The 18,580-nt window shown below is 41.3% G+C and overlaps 1 protein-coding gene across 1 annotated transcript in view; it reads left to right on the forward strand.

Annotated features, from left to right (window-relative positions):
- Positions 1–18,580, forward strand: part of ANKRD44 (ankyrin repeat domain 44) — a 209,025-nt gene that overhangs the window by 179,496 nt on the left and 10,949 nt on the right. The window contains exons 17-20 of the mRNA XM_006878739.1: positions 3,136–3,337; positions 7,644–7,731; positions 11,119–11,236; positions 12,477–12,693. Coding sequence (XP_006878801.1) covers positions 3,136–3,337; positions 7,644–7,731; positions 11,119–11,236; positions 12,477–12,693 — 625 coding nt within the window. The remainder of the gene's footprint in view (positions 1–3,135; positions 3,338–7,643; positions 7,732–11,118; positions 11,237–12,476; positions 12,694–18,580) is intronic.

Consider the following 18,580-nt stretch of genomic DNA (forward strand, 5'->3'; position numbering starts at 1 on the left):
GTTGTGCCTCCACCGTTGTGGACAATGTGACCCCTTCACAGTGCCTTCCTTCCTGTGTACCTTTCTCCCTGCCCCTGGGTATCTTCTCTTTATTACATCTAAATCGACAAGCACCGTGCTTGGTATAGATGTGGCATGTATGTAAACAACGTATAAGTTTCTGGTCCATTTTCTGAGGCTAAGTCAAATTGACAGAAATGAAAATGCTAGTTTCATCATCACAGGAACTGGTACCGACAGGCCCAGCATTGAGGAACAGCTTCTAGAACTTGCTGTTGTTCACATGGGTTCATTTTTCTTTGGTGTGAGGTCAGGATCTCTATAGAAGGTCAGTCTGTTTCTATAGAAGGTATATAAAAATGTGGAGGAAGCGTTAGGCAAACTGAAATTTCATATAAGCCACAGACCCAAGGCCAGTATATATTGCAGTAGACTGACTCACACCTTGATGTCCATGTTCCAGACACCATAGGTTTTTACAAGACAGAAGTGTTCCTATCAAACAAATCTGTCTTGGAGGAGGTATAGTAAGAATGCTCCATCAAAGCCAGAATGCCAAGACTTCATTGTGGGGCATGTTATCAGGACGTACCAGTACCTGGAGAAAGACGCCATAGTTGGTAGAAAACTCAGCTCAACTCACTGCTGACTAGTCAGAACTAACACATGGAGACCCGCTGTCAGGTTTTCAGAGGCTGTAAAACGCAGGGGAGGAGATTGTTCAATTTTCTCCTGCAGGTTCCTGGTGGATTGGAACCACGTGCCTTTGGGTTGGCAGTACAACTCCCTACCCCCCAGGCCACCATAGAGTCGGTGAAAGAAGGAAGACCTTCAATGAAATGGATTGAGACATTGACGGCAACAATGGGTGTAAGCACAGAAGAGCCTGTGAGAATGATGCAGGAGCAGGCAGGTTTCCCGGCTGTTGTGCTTGAGGTTGCTATGAGTCGGAGTCAGCTAGTATTGCTGTTAGATGTTGTGTCGATACCTAACACCACTGATATAATAGGAAAGTTACGTCATGATTCCCTCAGGCTCTGATAACCTAACCAGTGTAAAAGGATTACGGTTATAATGCACCACCGTTAAACCTGTCAATTCTGGTCTGATGGAAAGGGAGTTTCCCTGGGGTGTAGCTTGTAGCTCAGAAGAGAGAAAAGCCAGCTAAGAAGGGAGGAACCTCAGGATCCTCATGACAGAAGAGCCAGAACCACGCATTTGGGATTCAGATAACTGTGCTTGGCCATTAGGGAACCAAGAGACACAGAGAGAAAACCTTCCCTACGTGTTAGCGCCCTGAATTTGGACTTCCGGCTTCCTAAATGATGGGGGAATAAATTCATGTTTGCGAAATCCATGCGTTTGTGGTTTCTCTGTGATACCAGAACTAGAAAAATGAAGAAAATTCTGGATCTATTTTACCAAGAAGAGTAGAGAGGATGATGGCTTGCAAGTGGTGGAAAGGCCTACTTCACCCTTGAGTAAACTGGAAAAGGGCTGTGCAGTTTTCCTACCAGGATTCCTGATGGAACATCTGTGTGACTTAGCAAAAGGCATTCATCGCTTCCTTTCAGCACATGCATCATTATTAGACACTTCTTCCCATTTAAATCCAGTCCTAAGTAATAGCTTCCTGTTGTTGTTGTTGTTGTATACTGTTGAGTTGGAACCAACCCATAGCTGACCCTCCTGTGGGTTTTCAAAGGCAGTCAATTGTGTGGGAGGAACTTGCCCATTCTAATACAGAGTAGCTGGTGGATTTGAACCCTACACCTTAGAGATTGCTTCTTCCCACTAGGCCACTTCCCAAAGTGCCTTTGTTGTTATGTGCTGTCAAGTCGCCTGCAACTCATAGCAACCCTATGTTCAGGAGCTCTGAAGCTCGCCCTGTCCTGTGCCAGTCTCACTGTCTCCAACACATCTACCCCCATTACTCTAGTAACTGTGTCAATCCATTTCATCTGGGGTCTTCCTCTTCTGCACTGTCCCTCCACCCTTCTGAGCAAGATAGCCTTCTTCAAGATCCGTTCCTTCCTGGCTACTTGCCCTAAAAAAAGTAACAGCTACATACATACAAAAGCAGAAAATGTGTGAGTGGTATAAGAAAGTGCTTGTTTGCTCAAGACCGCAGGGACATACTTGCTTTCATTTTCTTCCCTATCTCCTTTGCCACCATCTGCCATCCATTTTTTTGAGATATCCTTACTCCTTTATTTTCTTTCCAATGTCCTTTTCCTTTCTGTTTTTGTGTGAGAGAATGTATATATATATATTATATATATATATATGTCTGTGGGGTTTGTTGTTTGTTTGTTGTTTTTTTAAAAAAAGCCAGCTTTATTTCTCAATAAAAATACCTTTCATATTTTCAATTTTGTTTCTTAATACTATGACGCTTCTTAACCTTGACACTGGCATAGGATCTATAACCGATCTGAACTTGGTTACTGAGGCATGGACTCTTCCTGTAACTTTTCCGATGCTTTCTTTATAACCAGTGAAAGGATTAAGGAAAAAGATGAAAGCATCAAGTATGTGCAAGATAATATGCAAGGCCTGTGCTGTCCTCTCTCTCCCCATCTCATAGCAGCCCCGGGAGGCATCCTCTAGTACTTTCATTTTATAGATGAGAAAGCAGACACCACCAAGTGAAGTCAGAAAGTGACCCAAAGTCACACTCTTAGAAATTAGTAGGGTTGGTACTGTAACTGCAGTTTGTATACCTCTGTTGAATTCCCAAAGTATCCCTTTTTGTTTGTTAATAGAATAGTTTCCTGGGAGTGAACAAGATTGTTAATTATATTAAGAATAAATTAGTTCATCAGCTATTCCTTTGAATTACACATTGGTAGATAGAAATATGAGAATGCATTAATACATTTACTGACATGAGGGTAATTTTTTTTTTTTACATAATAGAAGAAAACCTGGTAAAATTAATGTGTAACCATGAGACATACGAATCCCAAGTTTTCAGTCTCAGTCTGATTTGCCCTGTGTTTGAAAACTTATCCCAAAGAACTTCTACCTCTTTCTGATTTGCTCTTCAGAGTGTTCTATATCTGAGACTCCCGTGTGGATTGTCATGGGGTTTGAGACCAGGGAACATTTGAGCTGTTTGTTTCTTTTGTGCAGGCCTACAATGGGCACCATCAAGCCTTGGAAGTCCTTCTGCAGTCACTGGTGGACCTGGACATCAGGGACGAGAAAGGCCGCACTGCTCTGGACCTGGCTGCCTTTAAGGGACACACAGAATGTGTAGAAGCACTTATCAATCAGGGCGCGTCCATCTTAGTGAAAGACAATGTAACCAAAAGAACCCCACTCCATGCCTCAGGTAGGTCTTGTCGGGGGGCTTCATTGATGTTCTGGCCATGCTTCTGGTTATCCTGGTTCTTTGACCCAGTTCTAAATTTGAGTAATTAATGACATTGTCTTCTCAATTTTTAAAACATCCACACATTAGCAAGGGAACTCTGGTGGCTTAGTGGTTAGGAGTTGCTTTCTCGCCCAGGACAAAGATGAGCAGTTTCTTCCCGTACTGTTATTGCCTCTGAAAAACCGCTGGAGGATCAGCTGTGAGTCAGTTCTGACTCAACAGTACATAACAACAACATGCTTCTGAAGGTTTTGGGCCAGAATGGGGTGAGTCAGTGTTGTATGCTTTCTCCATGCCTACTGCATTTACATGCTGAGTAAATCACTTGATAAGCTAGACTGTATGAAGAAGAATATGTCAACAGGACTAGAAGACGATTCTTCAACAAACTACACTTACACTATTCAGATGACACAACCATGCTGTAGAAAGTGAAGACTTCAAGCACGTACTGACGAAGATAAGACTACAACCTTCAGTATGGATTAAATCTCAAAATAAAGAAAACAAAAATCCTCATCCCTAGACTAATAGGCAACATCATAGATGCTGAGAGATGAAGAAAAGATTACGTTGTCAAGGATTTAATTTTGCTTGTATCCATAATTAACACTTATGGTAGCAGCAGTAAAGAAATCAAAAGGCATGTTACATTGGGAAAACCTGCTGTCAAAGACCTCTTCAAAGTACTGAAGAGCAAAGATATCTATTTGAACACTGATGTATACCTGATCTAAACCATGTGATTTTCTTTTTACTTTTTTTTTTTTAAAAAAAGAACAAACCAAACAAACCTTGCTATTTTCAATTGTTGTAAGCAACTGAAAGTTGAACGATGAATAGGAAAACTGAAGACAAACTGATGCCTTTGCATTGTGGTATCGGCGAAGAGTATTGAATATACCATGGACTGCCAAAAGGATAAACACATGTATCTTAAGAGGACCACAAGAGAAGAAGACCCTGGATAAGATGAACTGACTCAGTGACTGGGGTAATGAGGTAGTGTGTCAGAAGACGGTGAGACTGGCTCAGGATAAGGCCAAGTGCAGAGCTGCTATTCACAAATTGTAGGCTACTCTGTAGCACATAACAACAACAAATCTTCACAGGAGAAGACTGCTCATCTTCCTTCCATGGATCTGCTGGTGGACTCGAACCACTGGACATGCAGCCTTTGGATCAGAAGTGCAGCACCAGAGCTCCACTCTCATCTTCTAAAGAGAAATAACTGTCTTCCTTGGTGAAACAGAGGGAACAATGACAAAGCAGAAGAATAAGGATATTTTAGAGAAGGCTTTAGGATTCTTGTTACTCAAGAGACGATTTCCTGAACTAATAGACCTTGTAGTACTATTTATCTCTCTGTCCTAAATGCTCAGATCACTGGACATCAACAATATATAGATGAGAAAAAACTAGCTTTTGCTTAATTAACTGAAAACAATTGTTGCTGGGAAATTATCTAGCCATGAGTGTGGTAGCATTGTTGTGTTTGAATTATAAATTTGTATTTTCCAGCACATTTAGTTGTCTTTTTGTTCTTATTATTTCCTAGGCCATATTTATGGTCATTATAATTACTCGGTTCAAATTACTATGATTATGCCTTTTAAGTTTGTTCTCATGAGATTAGTTGCCCGTTTTTGAGGCAAGCAGCTTCCTTAGTTGTCAAGTAATTTCTGGCAATTACAAAGGACCTGTTTTGATTGTAAAGAGAGGTAAACAGGGAAGGAGTCTTGTCACTCACGGGTCACTGTCATGAAGGTAGCGGTCTAATAGAGCCCCCTAGTGGTCAAGAAGAATCATCCCATTTGGATTTCCCCTGGTCTTTATTAAAAATATACACACTGGCCTTTGACTGTTCTCCACAAAATGTCTGCAGAGGAAGGAACACTAGCTTTTCCTTTCAGGATCTGCTTGCCCAGAATCCCTTTCAGCTAATTTGAGATGCCACAGTTTTGGTTTGTTTCAGATCCTGAGAGTACCGTGAGGGGTGGATCCAGGCTGGATATTAGAGGTTTGGGCACAGATAGTTGCAGTGACCTCATTGGTCTTTAATCAGCATGAGAAATGGCTGTCACCCATAACGAGGCTTATGGGAGACAAAGCTAGAGTTGGCAGGTACAACTTGGGAAAATGTCAGCATCTCTCTTATAGAAATTAAATGGGGAGAAGGTTGGTGTGTGGGGAGTCCAGGAAAATTTTACCTTGGCTACATTTTCACAAGTCAGGGACCTCTATTACTTGATAACCATCAGTTAAATTAAAAAGGCTATGGATGGGAAAGGCTGTAAAAGTCAATTTGTCCCTTTGAGTGAAAGATAGAAACATAGGTGGTTTTTCTTTTTTCCTTTTGCTAAAAATCTAACATCCTTCAAACTATGATGATTATGAATATTTAAATAATATTAAACTGGTACTGAAAGGGAACTAATAAAAATAAGAGGCTCCTATGCCTCTATGAAACCATCACCCGTGATATTCAGCTCCCAGCCCTGTGCTAATCCTTGCCTTCTAAGTATATGTTAAGCTGTTTGCATATTTTGTCAATGGTAACAGATCCAGTGAAGTTTTTGAAACAAAACAACAGAGCAATAACACATTACCTGAACTCTTGCGCACAGAGTTTCCTCCTAAGATACGTAAGACATATTTCTGAGAATGAGCTGGATGTAATGGTCTACAAAATGTGGGCCTCATTCCCATAGTTAATTCAAGTGGTATCCATGAACAGGAGCGAATTCCAGCATGCCTTGTCCCTGAAAACATGTGCCAAGTTCCGTTAGCATGCTCTCATAGGGGCATGCGATAAAAACGACTGTAAAAAGAGCCCTTAGAAGGGCCTTTGTTGACCTCACACAGCCACATCTATTCCCTTCTCTCTCCACATCCATAATGAGGTAAATGTAATGCATTTTATGATGTTTTCACCGTTGAGGAAGGAGAGAAGGTCACGTTTGGAATTTCAAAGGCATTTATTCTCATCTTACTCTCTTTGAGTGGAAAGCTATGTCCATTGTAAATCTTTGGGTTCCGTTTGCCAAGCTGAAGGAAAGTATCTTGCATTGGGGGATTATCATGTCTTTGCTGCCCAGGCTTACGCACCACTAAGTCCTGAAAGAAGCATGGGAGGTGGGGCCACAGTCCGCCTAAGAGCACACCAGGCAAAGAGAGGCCAAGTGAGGACAAGACAGCAGCTAGGAAGGGGCTCTGAGGATGCCTCAATGATAACACAGGAGAAGAGAGGGGAGAAGAGGAGGGGAGGGGAGGGAAGGGGAAAGAGAGAAAAGGGGATGAGAGAGATCGTAGGAGCCCTGCCTGTGGGATGCTCTGGAAGGCTAAGATAGGAAAAGCTGTTGTATAAGGGACCAAGTTCTGGTGGCCTAATGCTAATGAATTGCACTATCAATCCAAAGGCATGCAGTTTGAATCCACTAGCTACTCCAAGGAAGTAAGATGAACTGTCTCCTCCCAGGAGATTGTCTCAGAAAACCCACTAGAGGGTCAGGTATGATGAGTCCATCCCAGCTCAACGGTACACAACAACAACAGTGGACCAGGGGACCAAGCCTTCCCCAGCCACAGGGGATCCTTCTGAGTTCTGTCAGTGAGTGACTAGCTGGTGTGAGACAAATAGAGTCCAGCTAGCAAAGCTAAAAGATGGATAGTGTGCATACTTCCAGCTTGAGATTTTACTCTGAGGCCTCCTCTAATCAAACAGAACTCTTGTTCAAATCTCTCATCCCAGTGTGTAAGAAGCCCAGGAGATGAAACCGTCTGCTTACTTCTCTCTACCCTGCTTTCTCTCCTCCTTCTTTTCCTGCTGTATTCCACTCTCTTCTTCCATCCTCCTCCTCCTTCCTTTAAAAAAAAAAGATCTGAAGACAGGTGAACAGAGGATGATTATATTGAATTTGGTAACTCTCTTTGAGGAACAAAAAGGCTGACTGGAAAGCCAGGAGAGCCCGTGAGTCATACCCCAGGAGATAGGGATGAAGCCAGGGACCAGTGTAAGAAACCCTCCCCCAGACAGAAGCCAGCCAAGAAGGTGAGGGCTCCAGTGCCCTGACTGCAGGAGAGAGGAATATGGGTCAGGAAGATAAGTGTCCCAGCGCTGCGTTCAGAAGCTCTCAGGAACTGGAAACCTGGCGTTTCTGCGGCAACCATTTATAACTACCAATTTGGAGCCCGGTACACATTACATTAGAGGGATATGTGATGTTCTTTTTCTTAAAATAATACTCATTCTTTTCTTTTTCAGTAATTAATGGTCATACACTGTGTTTGCGGCTCTTACTAGAAATTGCTGACAACCCCGAGGTGGTTGATGTGAAAGATGCCAAAGGACAGTAAGTGTTCCCACGCCTGGGCTTGGTGGACCTCTCAGAAACAGGCAGCTGAGTGATTCATCCAATAGCGGGGAGGTGGGGGGGGGTCCATCTGCCACTATCTTCCATTGAAATTGAGTCTGTCTTGACTTATGGTAGCCTCGTGAGTCAAACTGTGTTCCATAAGGTTTTCTTTCCATGAGTGTATTTCATTTCTCAAAACTCTTTTGTGTTTGATTTGGTTGAACAGTTAAAGAGAAAAAGAATTTTTATGCTGTGCATTTTGCTTGTGATACTGATTATAATTTCAACGATGTCCCAGAACTTTCCCCTCTTCCTTCTGTGTTTCCTGTTTCTATTCATCATTTTCCCCTATTCTTTCCTGCCTCCTGGGCTTTATCCCTGAGGAAATGCTGCCTTTTTAAAATCTCACGTTTGATTGGTCTATGGAGTACATACTTCCCTGAGCTGTTCACCTTTTATCACAACAAAATGTGGCTAACCTTGCGAAGGGGGAGAATCGGAAGCACCGGATTGTGCTCATACTTGGGCCAGGAGGCCGAAGAACAGAGCGAGGAAATATTGCAAAGTTCAAAATCAGGAAAGGAGTGTGTCAGGAATGGGTCCTATCTCCATGCCTTTTCAATCTACATGCGGAACAGATCATTTGGGAAGCTGGGCTTTTAAGGCATCAGGATTGGACAAAAACTATCAACAACCTGTGTTATGCAGATGACACAACCTTGCTAAAACTGAGGTAGTCCTGAGGCATTTGCTGCAGAAGGTCAAGGAGTGTACTCTGCAATGTGGTTTTCAAGAAAACAAAGATTCTCACCACTGGGCCAAGTGGCAGCCTCATGATAGACGGAGAAGAGATTGAGATTGTTAACAATTTCAGCTTGCTTGGTTCCACAAACAACACTCTTTGCACCCGCAGTCAGAAAATCAAAAGACAAATTGCTCTGGGAAAATCTGCTGTTAGGGACCTCTCCAGAGTGCTAAAGAGCAATGATGTCATTCTAGAGACTAAGGTATACCTGATCCAGGCCATAAATAATCTTCACAATTACCTGTTATGCATCACAGAGCTGAAAAATAACTAAAGAAGACAGAAGAAGAATTGAAACCTTTGAGTAGTGGTGCTGGAGAAGAGTATTGAACATACCATGAACTTCCAAGAGAACTAACAGTTCTCTCCTGAAGAGGATGTTTGCTGGAGGCAAAGATTTTGAGGCTCCATCTCACGTACTTTGGGCATGTTGCCAGGAGGGACCAATCCTTGGGGATGGACATCATGCTTGGAAGGGTGGACGGACAACGCAGCAGAGGAAGACCCCAGATAAGATGGATTGACACAATAATTAGGTTAATGGGGGTAGGTGTGTCAGAGACAGTCAGATTGGCCCAGGAAAGAGCAGGGTTCAGAGCTTTTGTTCATAGTGTCGCTATGAGTCATGGTGACACAAGACACATAACATTACCACCATTGAGTGGCTGAAACTTGAGCCATGGAGATGAATTCAGGCTTGAGGGGAAGCTAAAGACCATAGTCCTGGGAGTTCTACCAGTCTTTATTAAACCAATAAACCTGGCCCTTTATGATTCTGAGTTTTGGCCCACATTTTTCTCACATTCTGTCCAGGACTGTAGTCTCTTTCAGAGCAGTCCATGGTGATAACTGGGCATCATCTACTTATTCTGGCTTTGATGTCATGTAGGCTCAGTTCACACAGTCCATTACTCCTTTGGAATAATTGTGTCTTTTGTGTTTCCAATTAGGAGAGAATAATAGCTACTCACTAGGTGGCCAGTTTTTAAGGCCAAAGTGTATAAGAGCCGCAACAGGATGTAGAATATTGTCTTTGAGAGCTACATTACGGGAATTAGCTGTTTCCGAGATTGGGTCTAAGCCTCTAAGCCTAAGGACTCATTCCCACAAAGTAATTATGACTAAGAATGTTCATAACGCTTCAGCTCATTTGCTCTGCTGTACTCTTGGACATATTTGTAGCGCATGTAAATACTTAGGTAGAAAGAAATAATCTCTGCCTAATCTATATACAGTCATGGGTGAAGTGCCTACCCATACCTGTTCAGCTCGTCTGTCTGCCTCCGTATCTAATCCTAGTTTATCATTTGTTCTCACTGATAATTTAGGATTGTATATATAATAATATTGACTTTGATTGGCTCTAAGTCTAGTGCACCTCTCCTTGTCTTCCTTTGCTGTGGTGGTATTGTGCTATAGTGGTATAGTGCTTAGTGTATATCACCTTTCCATTTCCCCAAATTAATACATCCTGATATATATACAATGACCAGTGATGACCTTTTGTCATGGCTGTAGCCTTGTATCTTGGCCACCTTCCCTCCTTCTGTATTCCCTTTGTTATTCTCATTTCTGCTTGTTTTACTCTTTTCTAAAGTAGCAACACTTCTTTTCATAGCACTGATAATGGTATTAGAAGTGATCTTCAGTATTGAACGTATATATCATTCATTGCCAAGAGAATAAACAGGTCTGTTCTGGAGAGAGTGACATTGGGCTGCTCCTTGGATTTAGAAGCTCCGTCGCATATACTCTGGCCATGTTGCTAGAAGGAACCAGTGCTAGGAGGACATCATGCTTGGCAGGTGGAGGGACAGCGCAGGAGAGGAAGACCTCGATGAGATGGATTAACACAGTAATTGGTGTAATCGGGGTAGGTGTGTCGGAGTCAGTGAGACTGGCTCAGGACAGGGCAGGTTTTAGATTTAATGTACACAGGGTCTCTGTGAGTTACAGACAACTCAATGGCACATAACATGCACAACAACATCTTGTTTAACCTTGCTTTAGTTTTCCCCCCAAGCTTTCCTATCTTCTGACCCATTCATTCCCCACCCTACCATCTCTTACAGTTAGGAAATTCTGGGCAGAAAAGTACCAGTGGTTTGCCGCTGTGCGTTAGCATCAGAGTCAGAGCCCAGCTCCCATGTCCAAGCACTCTGTTCTTTCCTTTTGATCAGTCTAATCTTGATCAAGCAAATCTTAATTAAAGTTGTGTTCAATAAATGCAACATCAAAAATTGTGAAAGTAGGAGCAAGAGAGCCTTCTCCCATCACACACACATACACTCCCTTCCAGCAGCTCCTTAGCTACCTACTTTTGAAAATTATAGGAATAATATGATTTTATACACACACACATAAACCTACCATCACCCTACCCTATTGAATAGCCCTGCTATTCAATGTGCCGTTGTAGACCAGAGGTAGAATTCCTTGCTCCACATAGCACATACCACATTGGAAACACACACTAAAAAAATTATGGAAATGGTCAAGGTTAAAAAAATTCCTCACACTGGAACTTACATCTTTTTCATTTCCTTCCCCAAAGCCTAATATGTCTCTCTCTTCCCTAGAACCCCACTGATGCTTGCAGTAGCATATGGCCACATCGATGCTGTTTCATTATTACTTGAAAAGGAAGCAAAGGTAGATGCTGTTGATATCATGGGATGCACAGCTTTACACAGAGGGGTAGGTATACTTTCCTCTGGTTTTGCCAAACAACTCTACAATGAATTTGCCGCTGCTTTTTCTTCTCATATAAATTTTAGGGGAAAAAACCTGCTTCCTACAATAACCAATTAACCTCTGTCAGTCAAGAAGAAATGACAAAATCTTTTGCAAAAGTAAAATATTGCAACTACTCGTAGGTCCTGCTCTTGAATTTCATGGTACCTGGTGATTATAGATTATGAACATCTACTGTTGGCAGAATAAGTTGTGCTTTCTGATTACAAAATGCATTCACATCATGGGAAAACTGCAAAGTATAAAAAAAGAGCACAGCAGAGAAAAACACAATGGTCAGTAATCATACCTCCTGGAGATAACCACTTTTGGGCATATGCAATTTCAATCTTTTTTTTCTGTTGGAAATTTAAAAAAAAAAAATAACAGCTTGTTAAAAAGGAGAGTGCTGTGAACATTATTTAAAACCTGTTCTCCCCTCTCTCTTCCGAGTATATAAAAGGCTTTTTTTCTGTCCCTGCTTATTTTTTGGCACCATCATTTTTAACACTCCATCGTGTGCATGTGCTGTATCCCTGTGTGTGATTCCTCATTTTGAATAGTCACACAATTTGTAATTATTGTTTCTTCCAGATGATGCTAGAATATGTATCCTTGTGGACAGTCCTTTGCATACATCATCTGAACTGTTTTTTTAAAGCATATCAAATAAACAAAATGAAAGAAAAACACATAACATAAAATTACAACTTTGGGGTGGTGCCAAACATGGGCATTTGAAAAACAGGAGCTCTAAGTGGTTTCCTGGACACTTCCTCTAGTCCATACTACCTGCTGGGAACATTTATCTCAACAGCCATGAGGTCATTATGACTATGCCTATTTACATATTAATCAAATGAGGCACAGGGAAGTGAATTGACCTGTCCAAGATTTGTAAGGGGGAACGAGGATTTGAACCACATCTTCCTATTTCTGAAGCCAGTATATTTTGCTTATGTCCTTGTACTTTTCTGAGTGATGTTTTCTTAGTTATATTTGTAGAGTCAAGCAGTGTTTCCAAAAGGGCCTTCTCTTTATGAATTTTGTAGCATTGTCCTGCCTCTCCCTGTTAAAGTGGGGCACCCATGCGTTCCTTAGACTCATGTCTGCTTCCTTCATCAGCTGACAGCCTCACCATCTCGATCTTCTGCGTTCTGTTTGATTTTTGTTGTTGCCGCTGTTTTTAATCCCCTTGTATCAGATTATGACGGGACACGAGGAATGTGTGCAGATGCTGTTGGAGCAGGAGGTTTCAATTCTCTGTAAAGATTCCAGAGGGAGGACGCCTCTGCACTACGCAGCTGCTCGCGGCCATGCTGCGTGGCTGAACGAGCTGCTCCCAATGGCCCTTTCTGAAGAGGACTGTTCCTTCAGAGATAATCAAGGCTACACGCCCATGCACTGGGCCTGTTACAATGGTGAGTTGCTGGCCGTTTAACCAATTCCACTGGGTTTCCCTCCAATGGCACCACCGTCCCTTTACCACACCTCGCCAGTTGATTTCAGTGGAGGGGAGGTGTACAGCCTAGTGCTCCGTCAACCAAGGTTTCCAGTCTTTTAACACCAAAACATTTTAGAAGGATTTTCCTTAAGGGCTGAAGTGAGTAAAAACTTGAGTAAAAATCACTTTCCAGTTTTTGTTATTCAGTTGCATAACACCGAATAAGAACTTCCAATTAATTGAAATAATAAATTTTAATCATGGTTTTTGATCTACCTGAAATGACTAGGGAGCCCACAAGGGATTATAAGAATACAGCTAAATATGTAAATATGTATGTATGCTACATAATATATATGTATGTATAAATATATAAAATGCATGTTATATATGTATCATATATGTTATACATATGTCACATATATGGAGCTCATGTGGTCTAGTGTGTCACCCCAAAGGCAGGCATTCAAATCTACCAGCTACTCCTCAGGAGAGCACTGGACTATCTGTGATTTACAGCCTCTGAAAAGCCACAGGAGGGTCCTCTAGGATGAGTTGATTCCAACTCAATGGCACATTTATATAGCTATATTATTATAATACATACAGAGCTTGTATATTAAATGGAATCTCACTCACTCAATTCATTGCCTTCAAGTCAGAACTGACACAGGTAGAGACCAGTAGGTTTTCCGAGGCTGTAAATCGCAAGGGAGCAGATTGACCGTCTTTCTCCCTCTGAGCTGCTGGTGCATGCTAGGTGCCAGAGAAGTACTCCCTTCAGATTAACAGCGCTACCCTCCTATGCCCAGGCCGTCAGAGCTCCCAGCTTGGTACAATTCATTCTAGTGGAAGAGACATGATTTATCTTTTGGCGGTGTCCCTTTTTGCCTCATATTTCCCATTTAGTTTGTTTTCTGTTATTTGAGAGTTGTTTTTTTTGTTAAGGTTTCTCTTTGAATAAAAAAGAGATGCATGTTAAAATAATTTAAAAATATCAGAGTTTCTAGGGTTATTGAAATTAAGTCCAATCCTACTTTCAAATAGCAGTTTGATGTATACCTTTCTAATTTTTTTGGTATGTTGTTGTTGAGTACCATCAAGTCGGAACCGACCCTTAGCTGACCCTTAGGTTTTCAGAGGCAGTTAATCGCATGGGACGAGATTGCCCATCCTTCTCCCATGGAGCAGCTGATGGATTTGATCGAACCATGTGCCTTTGGGATTTCAGTTTAGTACTAGTAGTATATGCATATCTGCTTTCTAAAACCAAAATCATGTAATAGATATCATTCTAAAATGATGTAACAACTGCCCTAGGGGAGAAAGATGTGCAGTCTCCTCCCATGCTGTTTACATCCTCTGAAAACATGCTGGAAGTTTAGCTATGTGTTAGTTCCCACAGGACGGCAGTGAGCAGAGCTGGCCTTGGTTTTGTTATTTACAAGCCAATACATGTATACATGGATTAATCTTTTAAATAGTTACATACGTGTGTCTGTGTGTGTATGTGTGTATATCAGAATATGTGAGTGTATCAAAATATATTTAATCAGATCCCAGGTGATGGACCTTCAGATTTTGTTCAGGATTTCTTTTCTGTTACAAGCTGTTTTAACATGGGTCTGTTTGTACTATGGTGCTTTAAATTCTGTCAGATAAATTCTATGAGTCAGATTATTTAAGTAAAGAACATGTATAATGTGAAATTTTAATTTTACAAAGTCTACCATATTACTTTGCAAAAATAATAGTTTATTACCCTGTCAAATGTATGTGTACAAGTTCTTATTTGCTACATTCTTATCAGATCAAAATAATGTCAACTCCCCCCCCCATTTTATGATAGGGAAAAGGTATCTTATTGTTTTAATTTGCCTTTCCTTGTCTAATTATTTGCTTACTGCAGAATTTTTCATTTGACCCCCTACTGAGAACTTGGATCTTGTTGAAATGCACATTCTAATTCCGTGTAGCTACTGTGGAAATGCAAATTCTCGGTAGGGGTCAAATCTTGAGTTATTGGTTATTTGCATTTCTTGTTGTGGAAATTAACTTTTTCTAGCCCTTGCTCACTTTATTATTATTTTTATCATTCCTTACACATTCATGGGAATACCTTGTCTTGTTGACAAAAACTTTTCCTGACTTCCCAGTGTTGCAAATGTTTTCTCTCCATTTCAAGCGCACATTTGTTTTTCTTCCCTGTTCATGATGTCTTTTTTACATGTGGAGACTTAGAATGTTGTGTAGCTGAATCGCAGTCCAAGTTCCCGTTTATATCAGGGTTTCAATTCTTGCTTCAGGTCTCTCACCCCCACGATGGTAGAGCTATTTTCGCCTTATATTTCTTACTCTGCTTCTGTAATTTTGTTTTCCAATTTCAATTATTGTGTTAAAGGTTTTAATTTAGAAAGCATGCTTTTTAGTTCCAGAAAGGCTTTTTGGTGTACTGAATGAAGTATGTCAATAGTAATACATTTTGCAATATTTGTATTACAGCCCTCTTTTTTCAGTGGCTCTGTCTTAATAAGAGATCCATCTCCTCCTAGCTCAATTTAGCTCTTCTAATTAATTTAGCTCTTCAGTTAATTGGAGGATTGTGCTTTTCCTTTACTTATTTATAAATCACTGTCATTAGATGACTTTGAGTTAAATTTCAACTCAGCAAACCCGTGTGATAGAGAAGTCCTGTCCCACAGGGTTTTCTAGGCTGAAATATTTATGGGGACAGATTGGTAGGTCTTTCTCCTTCAGAGTTACTGGTTAGATTTGAACTTCTAACCTTTCCATAATAAGGAGAAAGGCCTAGAGCTCTGGTGGCTTCGTGTAAAGAATTTTACTGCCAGTGCAAAGACATGGTTCTAATCCACCAGCTGCTCTGAAGGTGAAGGATAGGCAGATTCCTCCTGTGCAGTTTTTTTGCCTCTGATAACCCACTGGATGGTCAGCTATGAGTTGATTCCAACTCAACAGTACACAACAACAACAACAATAAACTTTTCCGTTAGCAGCTAAGAGTTTAACCATTGCACATCCTGAGCACTGTGTTGGTCAAGCTGTGAGATCGCTTCAGCAATGGAGAATCTATGTTGTTGTTGTTGTTATATGCCATTGAGTTGTCTGCTACTCATAGCAACCCTATGTACAACAGCTCTGAACCCTGCTCTATCTTGAACCAATTTCATTGTCTCTGACACACCTAACTCTATTACCCTAGTCACTGAATTGATCCATCTCATCTAGAAGCTTCCTCTCTTACTCTGTCCCTCTACCCTTTCAAGCATGATGTTCCTGTCCAAGGACTGGTCCCTCCTGGCAACATGCCCAAAGTATGTCAAATGGAGCTTCAAAATCCTTGTGTCCAAGGAGTAGCCTGTTTTCACCCTCCCCAGGACAGACCTGTTTGTTCTTTTAGCAGTGCAGAAATGGAAAAATACAGCAAGTGTTTATCATAATGGCAGGTGGCAAAGTTGCCACCTCTGTTATCTTGTTCACTTGGGGTAAGGTGGGGTATCTCTCTGTCATCAGGTTTAACTAAGGTGAGGAAGAACAATCCTTTCCCAGCTCGTCAGGATCATTTAGAATCAGTGAGAGCAGGTCAAGGAGCTGCTGGTGGTCTCTATAAGGAACTGTGCCACTAGTCCAAAGACCACCCTTCTCTGGTGGCTCGAACACACCAGTGGTTTGGTGGGAGAAAGATGAACAGTCTCCTCCCATATGATTTACAGCCTCAGAAATCCAGTGGAGGGTCATCTGTGAATCCTACCTACACTGATCTTTAAATTGGAATTTTCACACTGTCCCTGAGAAATGGTGCATGTGATGCTGCCCTTAACTAGGTCCTACAGGAGATTTAAGTCATACTAAGAGAGAGAGAAAGACCCTCGATAAGATGGATTAATTCAGTGACAGGGTAATGAGGATAAGGATGTCAGAGACAATGAGGTTGGCACAGGACAGAGCAGGTTTCAGGGCTATTGTACTTAGAGTCACTACGAGTCACAAGTGACTCGATACTACATAATAATAATAATAGAGATGAGATTGGTGTGTCTGGTCTATGGGAGTGAGAAATGGAGGTAGTTGGAAAGCTAACCTATATACTCAACTCACTGCTGTTGAGTCGGAACTCATAGCAGACCATTCAGAAAATTTTCAAACAACCTGAGTAGGATTTGCCCAGCTTTCTCTCACAGTCCCTGGTGGATTTGAATCACCAGAGGCATCACCATTGGAGCAGCAGCTCACCTGCCCATGGATTACACAAAACCAGAGAATTTTCCTGAAATTAGAAATGTTTCATATGCATTACTTCACATGCCATATGCTTTTTAATTCTCCTAAGAGAAGTTTTACATTTTCTTTTTTAGTGTCGGAATTTTTAATACTAAAATTTTGCAGTCAGCATCATTCCAAGATCAATCATAAGGGAATTTTTACTAAGTTAGCAATAAGCTCAGCCAAAAAGAGATCCCAGGCCAGCAACTTGTAATCCAGAGCCGAATTGCAATGTCTTCCTGCCTTAAATTTTTACCACCTTACAACTCATGGTTGTCTTCTGTTGACTTAAGTGCATTGTTACATTAGTTAGGAAGGACAGACATTCCCAGTTATATTTTAAAATGAGAAACAGAGGCTCACATGTAAGTTGGCAAGATCACATAGTGAGTAAAGTTGGTTTGGAGACAAACTGTTGTTTTATTGAAAACTATTCCTCAGATGTATTCATTAATTTAAAAATATATTTGGTTCCTACAATGTATTGGGCACTTCTCTTGAGCCGTTTAAAACATTAAAGCAGTATTTACAATAAAATCTCTTTTACATGCATTATCTCAAATACAGTTTTAAAGCAATTCCAAATCCATTATTGCTACTAGATTCCTATTCATTGTGAACCAGCAGAACTACACCAGAGGGTTTCTAAAGCTCCACATCTTTCTGGAAACAGACTGCCACATAATTTTCCCAGGGAGCGGCTGCTAGGTGTAATCGGCTGACCTTCTGTTAGCAAGCAAGCACTTATTCACTGCACCACCAGGGCTTTCCCTTCTTCATTAGAGTGCATATTTATTTATAACTCACCTTACTTGTAGAGAAAGGGAACATTGGCGGCCTAGTGGTAAGAAGTTGCACTGCCAACTCAAAGACACCAGGTATTCAGCAGAGGGAAGATTGACAGTGTCCCCTATGTGGTTTACAGCCTCTGAATACCTGCGTGAGGGTCAACTGTGAGTCCGTTCTGACTCCACAGTACAGAACAACAACAGGTTTTATAGCTGAAAAGTAAATGTCCTAGCGTAAATATGAGAACACTGAAGCATGGCTCTCTTAAGCATATCTGAGGGTGGTGGCGGTGGTTGTTGTTGTTGTTGTTATGTGCTGTGGAGTTGTTTGCAACTCAGTGACCCTATGCATGGTAGCTCTGAACCCTGTCCTATCCTGAGCCAATCTCACTGTCTCCGAGACCCCTATTCCATGTCACCCCAATTATTGTGTCAATCCATCTCCTCCAGGGTCTTCCTCTCTTGCGCTGTCCCTCCATCCTTCCAAGCATGCTATCTTTCTCCAAGGGCTGATCCCTCCTGGCACAGAGAATCCATGCAGTTTGAGGTCTCTTTTCCCTTTCTTTCTCTCTGCCAGACCATATGGCCTTCAAGCTTTATTTGTTCATTATGTCTCAAAACACCTGTGATCCTAGTTAATAACATTCTGACTTTTTATACATTTTTTAGCCAATGGATAATGAATATTCAGCCAATTTAGGAAAATTCATAAACTAGAATTTAATACTTAGTGGAGAGGGAAAAATAGATTGAGTTTCTTTTTTATGAATGCCATACATTCTTTTTATTCCTTGC

The sequence above is a fragment of the Elephantulus edwardii genome, unplaced genomic scaffold (genome assembly GCF_000299155.1).
Source record: "Elephantulus edwardii isolate Elephantulus edwardi_28Jun2011 unplaced genomic scaffold, EleEdw1.0 scaffold00001, whole genome shotgun sequence".
Classification (NCBI taxonomy): Eukaryota; Metazoa; Chordata; class Mammalia; order Macroscelidea; family Macroscelididae; genus Elephantulus; species Elephantulus edwardii.